This window comes from Furipterus horrens, unplaced genomic scaffold (genome assembly GCF_987537825.1).
Source record: "Furipterus horrens unplaced genomic scaffold, mFurHor1.1.pri manual_scaffold_2, whole genome shotgun sequence".
NCBI classification, from domain to species: Eukaryota; Metazoa; Chordata; class Mammalia; order Chiroptera; family Furipteridae; genus Furipterus; species Furipterus horrens.
The window spans coordinates 20990195-21009962 of NW_028327172.1; the positions used below are offsets into that span (position 1 = coordinate 20990195).

General features: G+C 48.4%; 1 protein-coding gene across 2 annotated transcripts in view; it reads left to right on the plus strand.

The window, feature by feature from the left end:
- Positions 1 to 19768, plus strand: part of ABTB2 (ankyrin repeat and BTB domain containing 2) — a 172340-nt gene that overhangs the window by 116884 nt on the left and 35688 nt on the right. For both annotated transcript variants that reach the window (XM_090262785.1, XM_090262779.1), the window contains exons 2-3: positions 12950 to 13096; positions 19356 to 19569. In XM_090262785.1, the coding sequence (XP_090118911.1) occupies positions 12950 to 13096; positions 19356 to 19569 (361 nt within the window). The remainder of the gene's footprint in view (positions 1 to 12949; positions 13097 to 19355; positions 19570 to 19768) is intronic.

Below are 19768 nucleotides of genomic sequence, written 5' to 3' on the forward strand. Positions count from 1 at the left end.
AAGGGGGACTGCTGGAGGGAAGCAGGGTACTGGGCAGAGGGGTCAAAGGAGGAAAAATTGGGACAACAGTAATAGAATAATCAATAAAATGTATTTTTAAAAAGTATAGGTGCATATTCAAAAGAGAGTCTGAAAGGATATAAAACTATAATGCCAACAGCAATTATCTCAGGGTGATAAAATTACAGTGATTTTTAGTTTCCTCTCTTTGCCTATCTGAGTTTTTAAAATTCACGTTGTGAGTGGAATTTCACAGACATTCACCTGGCAGCAGTTGAATGGTCTGCCTGGAAAACTACCCCAGGACACGAGCTTCCAGCCCTACTTCTGAGCCAAATGAGGGCTGGACTCACTTGCCACCCCAAGCCTTCGAGGAACTTGGCATCGTGGGCCAAAGCCACTGTGCTCTCTGCAGAACCTGCGGGGCATTTCCGTAAGTAGCCAGCATTGTCAGTGGCTTTGAGTAGCCGTTTCAACCTGCTTGCAGACCTGGGGTCCCTGGGAGTGAGGCGACGGCTGTATTGTTGAAACCTTCATGTGATTTCATTGAACAAAGGATTTCACGGTTTAAGTTGTTTTGTTTTGTTTTTTAAACTAAGAAACCAGCTTGTATTAGAAAACTCACTTCATCTGCAAGTCACTGACAACCTGACTGTTAGGGTTTGAATGCTCTCCCTCTAGAATTCCTATGTTAAAGTCCTAACCCCCCAGTATCTCAGAATGTGGCTGTATTTGGAAATACGTAGATCCTTCAAAAAGGTAATTAAGGTAAAATGATGTACTTAGGGTGGGCCCTGAGCCAGTGAAACTGGTGTCCTAATAAAGAAGAGACAGGGCAGACACACCCGGGGGGTGGGGTGGGGGGACCATGTGAGGACCCAAGGAGAACACGGGCATCTATAAGCCAAGGAGAGAAACCTCATAGCAAACCAGCCTTCCCAACACGTGATTTCGGACTTCTAGCCTCCAGAACTATGAGAAAATAAATTTCTGTTGTTTAGGCCACCAGTCTCTGGTACCCTCCAGGGGGTTATTTTTGTCCTGTAACAAGAAGTTCAGGGACTGGCAGGTCCTGGTGGTATTTGGCTGCTCAGTGAGACCGTCAAGAGACCCAGGCTCCTGCTACTCTCTGCTCTGCCATCCTTAGCCTGTTGGCTATGCCCTGGCTCTTGTGCCCTCACGCAGACCCACCCACCCCTGCACTGCGGTGCCCTGGGAACGGTGCTCCAGCTTTTGTAGTGGTTGGTCTGCCTCGTGGTTGCACAGTGGCTGCTGCCGCACCTTCTTCAGGGACTGTGTCATATCCGAGGTAGTAAGAAGAGCAAAGGCCCCGCCAGCCAGGCGGCCTTTCCCCTCAGGTCAGGAAAAGCAGCATTTTCCAGAACCCCTGAGGTCTTGAATTTCTATCTCATTGTCCAAAACCATGTTGCACAGCTGTAAGGGAGCCTGGGGAAGGTGTCCCCCAGGGTTCATATTACCTGACCAATCCTGACAGAATTGGAGTTGCTAAGCCAGGAAGGAGAGGCATTGGAGAGGTCACTAAGCACGTCAGCACAGTTTCAGGCCTCCAGCGACATTCCATACATCTTAGCAGGGAAAGATCATGGTGTCATTCAAGGTCCTGGGAATGCCTTGACTGGTATGGCTCAGTTGGTTGGGTGTCGTTCTGCAAATTGAAAGGCCACAAGTTTGATTCTCGGTCAGGTCACAGCCTCGGTTGCAGGTTCAGTCCCCAGTCAGGGCTCATGCGAGAGGTTACCAATGCATGTTACTCTTCCTCTCTTTTCTCCCTCCCTTCCCCTCTCTCTAAGAGAAAACAAAACAGCAAGCTTTGGAATGTCCCCATCCTGGGAATGAACATGATGCAGGCACCACCTTTCTGTAAATGTGCTTTCTTCCCCTGCATTCAACTCCCTCCGGCATTCTGTGATGTCACTCTGCCATGAGATGACCGGAGACTATTGGCATCTCATAAAGTTTGTACGGTCCCTTTGGAGTTCTCGGAGTAAGTGGGGACTTTCTGAAACATCCTGTTATTTTTCCTCTCTTGCTGATGAAAGCCCTCTCTTCAGACTCCTTCCAAGCTTCCAGTACCTACTACAGAGTCCTCCTTGAGCAGTTATCATGGTACATTTTAATTATTTGTCTGCCTGTTTTTTCCTCCCTCTGGAGCAGGCTCCTGGGTCTTCCCTCTGTATTCCTAGCACCACGCTCAGTATAATTATTGAGCATGTGATGAACACTTGGTTAAGTGAATGAATGATGGGAATTGCAATGTGAAAGTTCCCCTTGCCTGCCCAGACTCTTATCCTGAATTTGAAGCCATCAGTCTACCTTGGCACAGAGGGTCCCAGAGCCTTGGAGGATGTGATCTCTGAGTATAGGATTTGTTAGCTGCCTGCAAGCAACCCTTTCTGTATAGGGGAGGTGAGTATGTGCGTGTGTGCTCTATGTGAGTAATGAAGGGAATAATATTACTTCAGGGCCCTGCTGTCCCTAGCACACCTAGCACTGGGGTGTCGTTGTTCTGGCCCAGATTTCGAGGCACGTGTTGTACAAATTCTCCTGTTCTTCATGAATTACCTTTCCAGGCCTGATAGATTGAAATCTGCTAACTGCCTAAAAGCTCCTCCAAGAACATCACCAATTTTAAAGGTAGTCAATATGGTTTTCACTTATTTGGGCTTAAAAATGACCTCTTAATGAATTTTGGTTCCAAAAAATATATAATCTGCCACTTCTGTCTTTGATATTTAAGTGCTTAGTGCAAGAGTTAAAAGGGTATTGAAATGAGCGCCCACCCAACAGCCCGGGTGGGTTTGAGCCTTTGAGATCCATGGCAGAAGAGGTGGTGCAGTCAGCCACAGTGTGCTCTGTAACCTAAGTGCTACGCGCCCGTCCCTTTCCCACACTGCTGTCTGATTTCTCTGTCTAAATGTACCTATGATTCAGTCTCTCAACTGCTTAAACCCCTTCAGGTGGGTCCTCGTTGCCCTCAAAACAGAGTCCCAGCCCCTTAGGCCCTGTGACTGGCACCGTCCACCCTGGTGCCTCCCCGGGAAGCCTGTCATGCTTCACCCATCACTCAGAGCTTTTCCTCCCAGTCTCTGAAAGGGATTCTGTCTTAGCACAAGCTGTTGGCAGGCACTGCCCCGGGGTGAAATCCCACCTGTATCTGTGAGGCCCTCAGGCTAAGAATGAGTTTAACATTTTTAAATGGTTGGGGAGAAAATTTTTTAAAGACTGTTTCTTGACAGATGAAGATGATATAAAATTCAAATTCATGTCCATAGTTTTATACATGGAATACAGCCATGTACATTTGTTTACATACAGTCTCTACTCACCATGCTGAGTACTTGTAACAGAGACTTCATGGCCCCCGAAGCCAAAATATTTACTCTGACCCTTTACAGAAATAGTTTGCTGACACCTAGATTAGTAGTGGCTCTGAGGGTGGGTGGGGAGAGGGCAATGATGACCACTGGCCAGCTCCCAAGCTGCCCCCAAAACGTATAGTCTAAGTACAAACCACATTCTTATTCTACAAACACCACATCATGAAAAGCCCCATAAGGCGTCCCCCTCAACCTGTCACTGCCCTGCACCTTCCTACACAAGTTTTTCTTCTGCTTGAAAGATGCATTTAATCCCTTGACCAGACAGACAGCTGCTCGTCAGCTGAGATGTCCCTTCCGCCAGGAAGCCTTCCTTGACCACTAAGCCTAGGTAGTCTGCCTTAAAGACCCTTCCTCTGAGTTCCTTGTGCTGATTATTGTGGCTGTTTCCATACAATATTGAGTTGGCTGGTATACTGTCTGCCCTCCACTAGACTGCAGATGTAAAGAAGGTAGGACTTTGTCTTGGTCATTATGTCCCCAGAGCATTTCCACTTCTGGCACTTTGTTAGGTCATCAAAATAAGCAGCTGTTGAATAAATGAGCGAGTGAATGACTGCAGGATAAATGGCCCATCTGTGGTGAATTAAGCATGATTCTTTAATAGCATAGATCCCAGCGGCCTTCAGGAAAATAATAGGATAGGTTGGCCTTGGGTCCATCCCTTCCTCCTAATGTTGATAAGTACTTTTATGTAGGGTGTTGGATGGCTTCATCCCAAAGCCATTGACCCTGGGAATCAGCAAGACCATTTATAAGAATGTTTTCATTTACTACATGCTTTCTATGTGTCAGTCATTTTGCTAAAGGCTTAACTGCTTTTAATCCTCGATCCTATAAATCAGGAGCTATTATTAGGCATATATACACAGATAAGCAAACTGAGGCTCAGCGAGGTTAAGAGACTAGTCCAAGGTCTCACAACTAGTAAGAGGCAAAGCTGAGTTTTGAATCCTCATCTCTCTGACTCATGCTAGAAAAGCAACTGAAGAGTCTCAGTCAAAGCCCTTTGAAATGGAAACCCAAGCTGGCTGAAACAGGTTATATTTGTTAGAAGGAGCCCAGTACTGTACATTTCTGACTAATGCATTCATATTCTATTAATAAATACCTTGGCCATCTACCCTGGACCTTGTGACATTTACATCTTTAAAAAAAAAAAAAAAAAAAAAAAACGCCTAAGGAGTTTCTTGTGCTTATTGTGGGTGCTTGGGCTCCTTTATCCCTCTCCTCCACCCTGGGCTGACAGTTGGCTTGCTACTGCACACTTTTCCCTGCTGGACACTGCTCCCTAGCCTGGAATGTGACTCGGGAATCACTCCCAGCACAAACTTTGCTTCCTCTCCCACCCCAGGGCTCACTGTACCTCCACCCCAGCGTTGGCTGCAGCAAGGCTCCTTTTCCCCAAGTGGTGATTCCAGCCTTGTGGTGTGAGAATTTTTCCCCGCTCTACCTGTTCTTGGATCCCAGCACGTTGGCTGCCTGCACCAGCCACTGCAGGGGTTGGAGGTAGAGGCATGGCTGCATCATGATCATACATACTCAGCGCAGTGGGTACGCAGGAAGTCCCACTGCTAGTGCTGCCCCCGGGTCACCGCACCTGGTCAGATGAGGGGGTGGCCCTCCGAAGGGCCGATTCTCGGAATGAGGCCTGCAGACAAAATCTCACCCCCTAGTTAGCAATATGGGATGGTTTCTGGCTGAGTTTCTTCCAAAAGAATTATTCTTTTCCCTTATTTTTTTAATCCTTTTTTTTTTTTATAAAGCAATCACATTTTCCTTATTTACTTTATGTTTCCATGAGTTCATAATGGTTGTAACAATGCTTTTATTTTTATTAAAATACAGCTTTCATTTTCACTGAGACATAGCTGACGTATAGTTCTGTAGAAGTTTAAGGTATGTAGCATGATAATTTGACTTGCAGGCATCATTATTTAATCAGTAGAAAACAGTATGAAGAATGGAGGGAACACATCATCTAAAATTCTCCCATGCAGAAATAACTATCTTTTATGTTAGATGACCTCCATTCTGGGCTCTTCACAAGTAACTAGATAATAGTATATTTTTTAACCTTGTTTTTTTATATAAAAATTTAATTTCTGGTAACTAATTTTCTGCCACATTTGGAATTATGGACATTGCTCCAAAGATACATGCCATTACCCTCCTCTTCCTCTATATACATCATTCCTGTCCCCCCATTTTCCTTAAAATAATCACTTTTACTACACCAATAAGTCATATTCATTTACAAAGATTAGAAAGCATAATAGTTGAAAACATTTTCATAATACTAGCATAGAGAGACCCACTCTTGCTTTGGTGGCTATGTGCATTGGCTGGGGAAAAGCTCGAGATTTTAGGATGATGACTTTGCCCATCTGTCTCCATCCTCAAGTCCTCCATCTACTGTGTGTGTGTGTGTGTGCATGTGTGTGTGTGTGTGTGTGTGTGTGTTTGACTGTTGCCTTTATACCACAGCGGCCCACAGTTGCCATTGGCTCACAGAAATTACTGTGCTCACCCACCCTGGGTCAAGGACAACATTTGACAAAGGGCCATGGTCACGTGGCAGGGTTTCTTTTTTTATGAGGCAGCAGTTCCAAGACTCGCGCTTCCTGGGTCACTTAAGTGCTCGACGTGTTACATCACTGCTCTGGAGGGAGGCCACCCACAATCTCTTAAAAAGTATTCTAAATACCACGGAGATCTTTTTTCCGCAGGAAAAAGCTCAGTCGTTGACACGTGTGTTTTCTGCGCCACAGTGCCCAGTGTTGGGACTGTGCTGGTTTTTCCAGAGTTCACCTATAGGTTTAATTTCCTGGAATTGATCTGCTTGGTTACTCTGGCTTCATTTCACTCTGTTGCAAAGGGGATAAATGGCAGTGAACAGACTGCATTTTATTAGGTTTTTTTCTTTAAAAAAAAGAAAAATTGAGCAGCAACCTGTGGTCTCTACTAGTTTGTTCTTTTCCAGGCCCCCAATATTCATCCTCTGGGTCCGTGACAGACTGATATACACATCAGTCTCTACCTTAACTAAACAAATCAGCAAAATGCCAGTGAGCTAATATTTGTAGTGGAGATTCTGGGGTCACCCCACTGCTTTGTTGGGCTCTTATAGTTTTATGGTGGCCCCCGTCCCCCCTCTAAATCCTCATTCTGCTTGGAGTCCCTTGAAAATTGGATGGGCCAGCTGTAAGGTCAGAGCTCAGAGGGGCTGCTGCCGGCTGAAAGGGAAACAGGCAGCCCCAAGACCAGCTCCCCAAGCAGGTCCACCACCAGCTGGCCCAAGACTGCCAAGGATTCAAAGGGAGATGAATTGCATGCAGCCCAGGATTCATGGTGAGGTTTGCTCATTACCATCTTTTTAAAGAGAATTGAGGATGCTGGCAATGAGCATGTTGCCTTTGATCTTGCCCTGGGTTCTCTAGCTCCGGGCTCCCTGGGCAGTCATAAATGTGCATTATTATTTTACTGTTTAATGGTGAGCTCTTGGCCCCTGCGCCTGACTTCACTAACTGGAAGACTCACTTTAGTTTGCAGTGTTCTGATAACTTAAGCCAGGGTGAAGTGTTAACCAGAGCCTGGTTATGTTTGCTTTTAATTTCCTGACCTTAAAGAAGAAGGGGAAAGTGTCGTGCAGATCGGACTGGCGAGGGTGGAGGAGCATCCTGTCCCTGGGCTTGAAGAGGAGACCCCCATGGGAAGGACAGTTTGGGTGGTGGTTACCGGTGTGGATTCCACTGTCAGACAGGCTGGGTCTGCATCCCACCTCTGCCCTTTGCTAGCTCTGTGACCTCAGCATCCCTCATTGGTAAATAGAGCGAGTACCAGTGCTAGCTACTAGCTAATAGTAATGAGACCACTGCCAGGGTTTTTGTGGGGGCTCAGATGCCGGTTCCTCCCATTCCAGGCGTACAGTACTACTCAGTATGTGCTAGTCCCTCTCCATTCATTCTTAACCCACAGTTAAAACCTGCTTCCCAAACTCTATTTAGACCCTCCCTGCCCCCCTCTTCTCTCTCCCTGCCTCCCAACATTTTTTCCTCATTTGAGCTCTTGGGCTTCACAGTATAGTGGTCCCATCTTCGATTATTCTTTTTTTTTTTTTTTTTAATTTTATTGACTGATTAATTGATTTTTAGAGAGAGAGGAAGGGGGAGGGGCAGAGAAAGAGAGATTTGTTGTTCCACTTATGCATTCATTGATTGCTTCTTGTATGTGCCCTGACTGAGGATCAAACCCGCAACCTTGGTGTGTCAGGATGACACTCCAACCAGCTGAGCTCCCGGGCCAGGGCCATCTTGATCTTTGAGTCTTGACGAACCATTTTTACATGGATAATTGAAAACTTACCTGTCAGACATATTTCATTCCACTTCCAGGATTTTCTTCTTATCCTCCCCCCACCCTCCCCACCTCTTTGGATTTATAATCTCAGAAGAAATACCATTTAGTGAAGTTGTTTTAGAATCAATTGCCTTTATATTTCATTTGGGTCTCTCTGAAAAATAGTCATGCTTTAAGTTTTCAGCACTCTGTTTCGGTATGACTAACATACAAGCAAGCATTAAACGTACTATATATAAAATTGCAGATCAGAAAATGGAAACACTTTTTTTTTAAATTTAAAAGGGTTGAATTGTGTGGGTTATTTGGAAACCATTCCGTGGGACAATATAATTTTTATTTTCAGAAGCTTATGGATTGAACCCCACCCAGGCTTCCAGCTCTGAAGAAAACTGGCAGAAGATACCCTGCCAAGTTTCCTCACAAGCAATAAAAGGGTCGTCCTCGGCATCACAGTTTTCACTTTAAAGAAGCAGAAGACAGGCAGTGGGCTTTGCTGTCTTCTCTGAGCCAGGAAGCCAGGGGGTCTCGTGGGGATTTTGGGGGCGCGGGGGCAGGGGCAGGGGAGTTTACGACTCTGGGGACAGCTCTGGTAATGGTTTGTTGAGTTGAGGGGACATTTATGTTACAGTTTTGATGGCTGGTCAGAAAAGCTGAACTATATATCCATCCAGGTTTTACAAAAAAGGATATTTTCTTTACATTTAAATTTACATTGTGTGTATATGGGGGGACGTTATTATAGCTGTGGGGGGAATTAAACCATAGGAAATGGCAATAACAAGATCTATTCATTCCCACTGTTGACAATTCAGAAGTTAAGTGGTGGAGGGAAGTGGGCAGAGATGAAGGCTGTGAGGGGTGTACTTTAGAGCGATAGCGCGCAGAGGAGCCGGATGGAGAGCAGGATGCCCCAGCGGGAGAAGACCTGAGAAGCCATCACATCAACACGTTCTAGAGAGAATGGAGCAGCGCCCATTGCTACTGCCTTTGAGCTAAGCCCTGCTTCTGAAAAACCATTGCACTCAGAGTCCCGTTTGTCAGCCCAGTGTGCAGCCTGGCCTGATGCTGGCTTCCAGAAGCCAGCGCCTCTGCAAGCTGAAACCCAGGTTGAATTCCTGGCTGGCAACCACCAGCCGGAAGGCGGGGCTCCCAGTCTGCCCTGCCGTAGGTCCCCATCTAACTCGATGGCGCCCTCTCTGGGCGCTGGTGGAGAATCACCCGGGAAGAAAACGTTGCGTTTCCAGACCCGGAGCTGGAGCAGAGCCAGGTGGCCCTGGGAAACCAGCTGGGAGAAACGTGATCTGGTGTGCTCGTTCGGGCTTCTTACCTGGACTGACTTCCTGGGAGGTGCCCGGAATTTCCTCTTTTACTGGCAGAACTGTTTTTGTTTCAGAGAAAGAATTAAGTGTGGCATCCATTCTTAACTGTGGAAAGGAGTTTAAACTTCTCCATCAGGGCAGTGGGGAAGTCCTTGAAGCGTGCAAAGCTCCAGAGGAAGGTGACGAGAGTAAAGGACGGCAGGGAGTTGATAAGGATGACTCACAGGTCTGTTGTTGGGCAACTGGGTGGATGTGTGGCACTGTCCTCAGAGAGGTCAGGCCGGAGGTGGAGGCAGAGCTTTGGGGAATGAGATAATGAGTTCCCAGATTCAAGGTTGGGCAACCAGGCTGAGAAAAAGTGAGTGCGGAAGATTATGGTTCTCTGTGTACATTGAGAAATGCAGAGGCTTCCGGGGCTGCCGGAGCACGTGGGCGTGGCACCGCGTTTCCGCAGAAGTGCTGATTTGATAGGAGGCGGCAAAGGATGCTTGATCACGCTCACGGCTTCCCACTCGGGACTTCACTCCACAGCAGAGATCTGGGTGGTGCAGGAGGGTGTCTGTAACTCTTATGGAGCTCAGCAGGGCTTGACATGGCGTGTCCTTTGTAACTCATAAAGGGATCAAGGGAAACATTCCCAGCATGGCTTCTTTTCCATCATGACTAAAATAAGCAATTTTTCCTAAGGATTTTACTCAATAGAAAAAAAGTGCCCCTTTTTTCCTTTCCTTTCCTTTCCTCCTTCTTCTTCTTTTTTTTTTTTTTTTTTTTCTTCTTGAAATCTCTTTTTACAGAGTGACCTTGCCCTCCATCCATATCATAAAGCTGGGAAATCGTGCAAGTCAAAGAAGGCCCCAGGGTGCTGAGAGAATTTAAAGTCAGTATTTCCATCTCCACTGAGAACGTCTGAGAAACGGGCTAATGTGGGAGAGAGGAGAATTTTGATTGACATAGAAAATGCTTCCTTAAGGGGCAGATTTGGAAGACAAGCTGTAGAACTGCATTCTGGAAAGATTGGAGGGAACTAAGAAGACACAGCCTTCCATCTGTAGGGTGTCAGCGGAGACCTCCTGGGATCTCAGCAGGAGGTGCCAGGGGACCCATTAAAAGGAAAGTCCTATTTCTGGGTCTTACTTTGAATTTCTTTCTATCAAACTACAGGCCCCCAAAGAAACCCTCTTCTTGCAAATATCCCAGTGCAGTTTAACTAAAGGATCAGGTGGCCAGCATTAGAATGTCATTTTGTTTCTGAAATCCAGAGGTTGAAATTTGAGCCCCAGGTCAGTTTCTGACCATTAATAACCTAAGGCAAGTCACTTAATTTGGGGGCCTTAGATTTCTCATCTGTACAATGGGCATGAATGGGTACCTCACAAATAGCCCTCAATAATAAATAGCATTATTGATGATCTGGCTATTAATCATGGTGACTACCCTACCTCTCTCACTGGAAGAATACATTACTCCATATAAAAAGCCTCTTAAAAGACAAAAAGGTACTATGCAAAAGCTGTATTGCTATCAAGTACTATTATTAATAATAGGTTAATGATTACTTTTGCCACAGTATTAAGTGAAGGTACCTTTGGGTGGGTGATGACTGGGAACGTGGGAACTATTACTAATGGAGCTGCCAGCTCCTGTTACTGGATCCATTGACATAATATTGCTCTCTGGGAATCCTTTGACAAATCAGCTAAATTTCCTATTGCCTTGCCCCCTAAGCACTGTAAATTTGATCCACATGTCCCCAGTGTTGTTTCTATAGATTAATAACGGAGAAGAGAGGAGGAGCCAGGCCTGCACTGAGACCTGCAGCTGCGTAGAAACTCTCCCAGGAGTTGGGGCTGTCTGTGGGCTTCAGCTTGTAGTGTGTGTGTGTGACATGATGTTCTCCCTTATTTGGCTTCTTTTAATGTCCCCAGCTTTTCCTAATGGGTACTCAGCTGTCAGGGAGAGTTGGTGCTTTGGGGAATAGAGCAGGGGAATCCAGTCAGGCCTGCCTCCTCCTCCTCCTTCTCCCACTGTAAACAGCTTTGAGGAAGTGCTTCCATGCAGTGCTTTGCCAAATCAGTGAGCCAGATGTAATAGGAGGGGCCACTGCCATCAAAAGGGGCAAAGGAGGATGGGGTCGGGGAAGTGGGTGGCAGGCCTCAGCCACACCAATGCAATGCCTGGCTGCAGGGAGGCAACAAGGAGGGCAGGGAGGCTGGGTCAAGGGAAGGGCAGGCTAGGAGGGCAGGGCTGACCATCAGCTGAACCTACAGAGTGGTCAGGATCTGGGCAGGAGGAGGAAGGCCATGTGTTTTTGCCCCCAAAAAGAGAAACACTCACAGCTCCGCCCGGAGGCTCTGTGCGTAAAACAGGCAGGAATAATGCAGCTGTGTTGTCACATGCACAGGCCACCAAGTCGGGACAGCCGTAGGTGAGCTTGGTGGTCTGTTCATTGGATCTGTGCTTTCAGAGGGTTAAGTGTGCACAGTCTAGAGTTCATCAGACCTAGGTTTTAATCCTAGCTCTGCTACTTCTTAACAAGTTTTTTCAAGTCTCCCAGTATCTAAAATGGAGACAACAGAACCTACCTGGTTGAAAGAAAAATGAGATCATATAAATAAACCTACATTCCCAGCACACAGTAAAAATAAGAACCACAGCTCCCGACAGAGCACTTCCTCGGAGCCACACGCCAGTCCACACATTGACATCCAGCAGCTCAGTTCATCTTCAGGGCTTCACTACAAGCCAAGTACTTCCCTTATCTCTAGTTCATTGGTGAGGCATCAGAGGCACAAAGAAATGCAGTAACTTGCCCAGGATCACACCGCTGATTTAAGTGACAGCCAGAATCTGAAGCCCAGATGTCCCGGCTCCGAGGCCCCGTCTGAACCGCTCGCCTACATACCCTAGGCTGTCGTCATCCTTGTGACAGTTCTGTGTTTAGGATAAGGGATTCTCACCCACATTTGGCCATATCCCAGGGGCCTCTAGTTATCTCAAGGCAGTTTAAGAGATTTTCCTCAAAACGCACTGACTCAATTCCTGTGGGTATTTTCCTTAGGGGGGGAAAAAAAAAAAAGGTCAAGGTGGGTGGACAAAGAGGCATTGATCAAGAAACAGCAGTTACCCAAAGTTGGGAATCTCCATGACCACATGCTCTTAAGAACCAACATGTAATTTTAAGCTGGTCTGATTTTGCTTTTCTGGTGCTTTCTAAGAAGCCACACAGTGAGTTGGAGAAATTTACAAGCTGTCACCTTGTGGAATTGATGCTGACAGCTCTGTTCCTCTGTCACTAAAGTGCTAATGAAAAACACTAATTGGACTTGGCCAGTGGCTGGGACATGTCCCCTTCTTGGAGGGGAGGAGGCAGCATCTCTTTCTCTGGGGTTTCTCCCCGTCCCTCTTGTGGCTTGAAGGAAGGGGGCAGCATAGGAAGTGAGAGATCTGGGGGTGATACTGTCCTTTGGGCTGTCAGGTGGAGGTTTACATCTGACACCGGCGTCCCCTGACCTCTGTGAAGACAGAGCCAGGTGTCTTTGTCACCTCAGCACCCTGAGTGTTGCATGGTGCCGGGGCTGAGGGAGACAGTAAGTATTCGGTGAATGAAGAAGCAAAGGAGGGAATGAATTCTTGTCTAGCCCACAAGCCTCAGTAGGCCAGTTCCTTGTGCAGCTCCAAGGAAGGACCATCTCCATGGGGCTTAATGCCACGTGTACAAGTGGGCCACTCCTCATTCTGGCCCCCGCAGCACTGTCCCCGGTGAGATGTCGTCCGTCCTCAGGTGGAGCCTTGACATTTGCCCACTGACCTTGCTCTACCAAGAGCTTGGCCTCCTTCCTGAGGTGACCTCTCGGCCTTGTCTCCCCACAGGTGTCCTCTCCCTCCCGGCGTACTTCAGTCCCTACAACGGCGGGTCGCTGGGCCAGGATGAGCGGGCCGACGCCTATGCTCAGCTGGAGCTCCGGACCCTGGAGCAGTCCCTCCTGGCCACATGCGTGGGGAGCATCTCCGAGCTGAGTGAGTGACATCCATGACTAGTGGTCTCTTGTGGGTGGGGGAGGGGAGCAGCGAGGAAGAGGTCATCCTCTGGATTCCAGCCTCCTCCACCTTCACACTTCCTGCCTTCCCTGAAAGCTTGAGCCTTCTAGGCCAGATGTTGCAAACTGGTGGCCCACCGACCTGTGTGGTTTGGCCGGCATGTGGACTTAATCGCACACACAAGTCTAGATTTCTGGTTTCCCTTGAAAAATCAGGTGATCTGGTGACACTGTGTCCATTTCCTGCATGGAAGCCATGGGGGAGGGGCTGTGTAGCAGCTAAGCAGACAACATGTGTCCCCTGCATTGTCACATACCTTGTTGCCTTATAGCTGGCCTGTTTCATTCATTTATTTTACCTGTCTGGCCCCAAAATTGTGAATTTATAGCCAGTATTCTTCTTTGAAAGAAAGCGCTCCTGAAGCCTCAATGTAGAAAAAGGAAAATGGAAGCAGAGCTGCTCTAGCTGAAGGAGGGCATGTCCTGGGACCTGAGGGCTCTGCAATGCAGCTGGAAACGCGTTGGTCTGGGTCATTACCACTGACAGCTGCTTCACAGAGTCTGTTAGGAAGCAAGAAATCCCAGGCATCTCCTGATCTCTCCCTCTTATTACCCCAGTTATTTGAAAAATCAAACTGCACAGTCTTTCTCCTTAGTTCTCCCTCACTGTGTCATGAGGCCACCCAGTGGAGGGCAGCAACGCATCCAGGGGTCGCAGCTCACGGGATGGAAGCAGTTGGAGTTTCACTCTGCTCCAGCCTTTTCTAGTCGTTCACTTCTGTGAGCTTTCTGGCCCCTGAACAGTGAATGACAAACCTTTCTTTTTCTTGAGGACAGCTTTCTTCCTTCCACCCTTTGTTCTTCCTCCCCTTCCCAGGATGAGAAGCTAAGGTGCCTGGGTCAAGGTCTCAGAGCAGATCAGTATTGGGGCTGGGAGAGAAAGCTGGACTTCCGGCTCTCTGTCTCCCAGGGGATTACAGGATGGCGGCGTGGGTCCCCTACCTCTTGAGGGACACTGCAGGAAGTGGGCTCAGAGTGTGTCCCCTACCTCTTGAGGAACACTGCAGGAAGTGGGCTCAGAGTGTGGCTCGACCTCCAACCCCGACAGATATCTCCTGGACAGCGGGGTGTGTTCATGGCCAAGCACGGCCTGTGTTTGGTAAGCTCTCCTGCCCCGAGAGCAGTGAAGGATGCCCTTAGACTGTTGGAAAGCACCTTGTGTTTATTTCACATTTTGAACATTGAGTACCTACTGTTTGCAAGGCACCATGTGAAGCACCTTACTTATATGATCTCATTTATTGCTCTGAGAAACTCAGCAAGGTATGTCCTGAAAAGGAAACCAAGATTTAAAGAAGCAAACTGATTTTCCCCATCAGACAGGAAAAAGAATCAGAGTGCAGGCTTGCCTCCCGGTGTGCCTGGTGTGAGTAGAGCTCTTTTTCACATGGGACTGTGAGCTTCCTAGATGTGCCCAGCAGCCCTGCCACCAGCATTCAGAGTAGCGGACGTTGAGACTGGGCTCTGATCCTTTGTCTTTTCCCACAGCAGCCTCTGTGTCTCTTACAGTCCACAGCCAGGCCAAGGGGAGAATTCAGATACTTCCCTCCGGAGAAGGCTTGTTCTTCCCATTCAGCCCAGAGACAAAGTCCTATTGGTTTTACCTCCTATAACTATCTCAAATTTTAGCTTGCCCCTTTCACCACCTCCACAGCTACCAACTCAGCCTAAACCAGGGACATTTAAAACACAAATTGGATGATGTCACTCATCTGCTCAATGTCCCCTCCATCCCCGCTATGGCTTTCCAGCTCACTCAGTGAAGTCCAATATCCTCACCATAGCCTAGGTTGACTATATGACCTGGCTTTATCACCTTGTAACTGTGCTTCAGACATCCCAGCCTCCTGACCAACTACCTCCCACCCAAGGGCCTTTGCACTAGCTGGTCCCTGCACCTGTGACCTTTCCCCACAAATACTCAAGAGTATTGGACTTCCACTTTCTTCAAGTCCCTGCCCCAATGACACCTTATGAGACAGGCCTTCTCTGAGCGCCCTGCATGGATGAGCACCCTAATCTCATTCCTTTCTCTCTTCTCCTATGACTTTGGTTTCTTTCAAAGCACTGATCACCCATTGACATTTATCAAATAGTCACATGTAAATAGTTTGTCATCTCTCTCATCTGATTAGACTTGTCAGCTTCATGAGAATTGACTCTCTGTTTCGTCCTCTGCTGTCCTGTATCCCTTGTGATTAGAACAGTACCAGATACCATGTGTTTGTGTACACGTGTGTGTGTTAGTTGGAAGAAGTGAGTTCTCTGTCATCCAGTGTGCCTCCTAAAACCCTCAGAGGATCGGTCCACACCCTGGCCCAACTACTCCTCGGGGCAAAGGAAAGAAGCAGCCCTGTAGCATCTTTTCACTGACCACCAAAGAGACTGTGTCTTGCACAAGTTGTCCAAGCTCCCCTGCTCTGAAACCAGGGTTTTTTGCTCACCCACGGCGAAGGGAGGAGACAAGGTGGAGGCAGATATTGCAATTTTTTTCTCCAAGACTAAAGAACTTAATGAGGTTAGTGATACTTGGCACCCAGCACCTTGTACCTAAAACTTTACCCCGGGTTTAACATGCATTAACTCCCTGCACCTTGCCAAGACCAGCCTGCCAGGTAGGTCAAGAAGTTTCTTTCTTGCATCAGGTCCTGCTGCACAGGGAGCCTAGGCACTTGAATTATTCTCTGTTCCTCTCTACCCAAGCAAATGTAAATGGGAGGGGATAAGAAATGAACAGAACAAAAACCCTTCTTTTTAAAGGCAGCCAGGTGGTACAGGCCTCATTTCGAAGAAAGCACTCAATTCCAGACTCTCTGCTGGTTTTATTTGATGGCACATAATGAGGGTTGGACAGAGCAGAGTGAAACCTGTAGCACCTCTGATCAAGGCTCTTGTGATTAACAAGCAGCGAGGACTTGTTTTTCATGCTTGTGGGTTTCTGGGCTTCAGACTGAGGCTTCCTCCAGCTTAGGATCAAGTGATTCCCAAGAGCAAGAATTTTCCAGAAGCAGCTCTGAGCGCCCACCTGCGCTAACGTCAGAGCGCAGCCCAGGCTGGGTCACGGCTTCTCAAATGTGGTGGTGGCTGGGCTTTTATCCACCCTGCCCCCACACTCTGATGCAGACTGGAACTTTAATAAAGCACCATAAAAATAAGTGTCTAGAAAAGTGAAATAGAAGACATGTAAAATGCAGGTCAGTTTTTTTATTTTTAGATTAAATAGACATTGCTGTGGGAGTTTTTTAATTTCTAGAATTAACCTGTAATCCAGTAACAAACCATTCGCAGACATGTGCCTGTTTGCAGACCACACTTTAAGTAGAAATGGTGCAACAGCCCAGAGCAAGTGTTTGGGACACACAGAGTCCCCAGTTCAAGTCCAGGCTGGTTCACTTCCTAATTGTGCAACTGGGACAAATCATTGACTTCTGTGAGCCCGTTCCCTCGTCTGTAAAATGGAAATACCTCCCTTAAGGGGTGGTTGTAAAGACTGAATGAGATTTTGTCTATCTTTTCATGTCTATTGCAAAGCCTAGAAAATCCAAGGTGGCCGGGAGGGAAATCACTCTGGGAGAACAGCCAAAACGAGCGGCTTTCTTTGGCCGTAAACGAAGGCTGCAGAGAGCAGTGTGTTTAAGGTGCCTGATCAGGGTTGTCCGCAGGCCTCTGTCTTTGAGAGAGACTGACGGCTCGCAGCTGGGCTCAGAGCCCAGAGTCTGGGGACCCCCGTCTCCAGCTGCCATTCTGCTGCCTCCATGTTTTCCTGAACCTTCTGGAGGCCTCTCTGATCCTGGCTCCCCATTAGGGAGCCCATAGGAAGCGCCTCCATTTCTTTCTGGATTTTTTTTTTTGCCCGCATTCTGGCTGGAGATGTGCTACAAAGGGTTCCACACCAATAACAATAAAACAATCATAAACATTATTAATGATGATGACTTCTACTTTGTCTGCCTTGGAAACGATATTTCAACAGATTTCTCTTTGATGCAATCGCAGGCTCTTCGTCTTCTCCTCCCCTCCGTCCTACAGTCCTGCCTAAAGTGATGACATTTAGATCTGGAGAAGCAGGAGCCAGGTTTCAACTTAGTGCAGCCAACTCAGCGGTGCAGCTAGCTGTGCCGAGGCGGACTGGCTGGGGGGCGGGCGTGCAGGGTGGGTAATGCTGTTGATGCCAGTTTCTGCCACCCAGGAGCCCAAGGGCAAGGCTGGGACTCCTGTCCTGGGAAACGGAGGCAGCGCCTGATTGCACACAGCGGTCCTGGAAGGAAGGGCAGCACAGGAGGTGGCCCATAGGACAGAGTAATAACAATAATAGGACAGTAATCATAATGATGTTATAGTTAATCTCTCTCGAGTACTTACTGTGTGCCGAGCATGATGCTGAGTGCTTCATGTTTATTATTTATTGGACTCCTCACATTTTTTTAGGTTAGATATGATTATTTCCACTTTACGGATGAGAAGCCAAGGCTCTGGTCAGTAACTTACAGAAGGCCCATGGGTGGGAAGTAGCAGAGTATCTCACCCTGGGATCTATGCTCTTATCCATCTACCTGGTGATTCTCAGACCTGGCTGGACGTTAGATTCACCAATGAAACTTTAACAAAGTACAGACGGCCAGGTCCTGCCCTAGACCAATTAAATCAGAGTCTTGGGGATGAAAGCCAGTTGTCAGTAACTCACTGCCCTCAACCCCCTTGGCCCTGGGATTTGCCAGGATGCACCCAGGCAGCCAGGCCACACCTGCAGGCGTGGACAGTCGGCACATAGAGAGGAGTGAGGACCTGTGGCTGGGGGCTCAGCGGGCTCTTTCCCAGTGGAGCTCTCCAATTCTAGGGGTGTCACTGTCCCGACTTGGAAGCCAAGCACCATCACTGTGGCTGTCCTGGGAGAACTGGGCAGCTAATGAGCTCAAATCAAGCCCCACCAGATGCTGCATATTAAAATGAAATGAAGGTGGAAGGCTGCTTCTTCATTCTCTAAATGTTTGCTGAGCACCTGTTGAGCAGTCGATCTGGTACAAGGTGCTGGGGACCCAGTGGAATGAGTACCAGACTCACAGAAGCTATAGTGGGCAGGTAAACTGAATAAATGAATGGATTGGTTCTGCCATACATCGAATGGCACTTTACTGGCCAAATTAAAGCCTGCTTATTTCTCCTCCCTGGGGGTCAGCCATGCCCAGATGGGGGGAGACTGGCCCACAGGGAAGGCCCCCTGAGTTCCCAGGCCTGAGGGGGATGGACAGGCGCCGCTTTTCCCAGAACAGAGGGGCCTGCAGGTGCCCAGGGCTGCTTCACCCGTCCTTTCTCAGCATTGTGGCCTCACACAATCATGGGACACTTCCTGCCCAGGCTGGGTGGGGGTGGATATTGAAAAGACTTGGGCAGAAACACAACACAGGATATGGGGCCCCGAGGACCCCACAGACTTCAGTGGTGCAAGCCACAGCCCAGGTCACAGCTGAGTTCATAGACATTGGCCTCAACCAGGCCTGGATTCCAATGTAGACTCTACCACTTACCAGCCACCTGACAGTGACTAGTGAACTCAACCTGTGTGCACCGCAGCCGCCCTGTGACCAGGGAAACGTGTGGGGTCAGTATTTGTTTACCGGATAAGCCTCAATTTCATCTATAAAACGGGGATAATACCTGGCTCCTAGTATTTTAAGGATCAAATTAAATCCTATTTCTAGGAAATGAACACCCAGCATGTAGCGTTCAGTGGATGTCATTGGTGGTACTTTTCCTTGACGTGATGGGGATTCAGGTAGTCTCGCTGCTGAAGCACCTGGGCCTTTGCGCAAGGCAGCCAGGGTGGGGCATCACCACTCAGCCCAGGCTGGTTGTTAGAGGCGGGGAGAGGAGGCCCAGGGAGAGGCCCGCAGGGGTGGAGAGAGTAGGGATGTCGAAAAGGAAACCACAGTAGCCTAGTTCTGCAGGAGACGGGCCTTCCAGGTGCTTCATTCAGCTATTCAGGCGAGGCTGGAAGCGAAAGGGAAACCATAAAGCTGTCATGTTCTAGGTGACAGCTCCCACTTCCGTCTGCTGGCTCCGGGGCAAGCAGGGATCACGAAGCCAAGGCTTTAGCCACGGCTATCCTTGGAAGAATGTGGGCTGTGAACTCAGACTGTTTTCTCCTTTTTTCTCTCCCTTCCTTCTGCCGTCCCCTCCAGGTGACCTGGTTTCCCGAGCCATGCACCACATGCAGGGGCGCCACCCGCTGTGTCCCGGCTCCAGCCCCGCCCGTCAGGCCCGCCAGCCGCCTCAGCCCATCACCTGGTCCCCTGACGCCCTCCACACACTCTACTACTTCCTGCGGTGTCCACAGATGGAGTCCATGGAGAACCCCAACCTGGACCCCCCGAGAATGGCCCTGAACAATGAGCGGTAGGGATCTTCCTCGGGCTGCACACCCAGTGGGGCAGGCCATCTGGTGTGTGTTGATTGACTGACTGATGAACAGGGTGAGAAAAGTTCCCCGGTGCTGGCCTTCCTGCCTATAAGGAGGCAGCTGGTGCAGGCTGGGCTGGGGATGCAGGTGCAGAAGGCTGACCAGCAATTCCCCATGGGCTGGGGAATTGTTTCA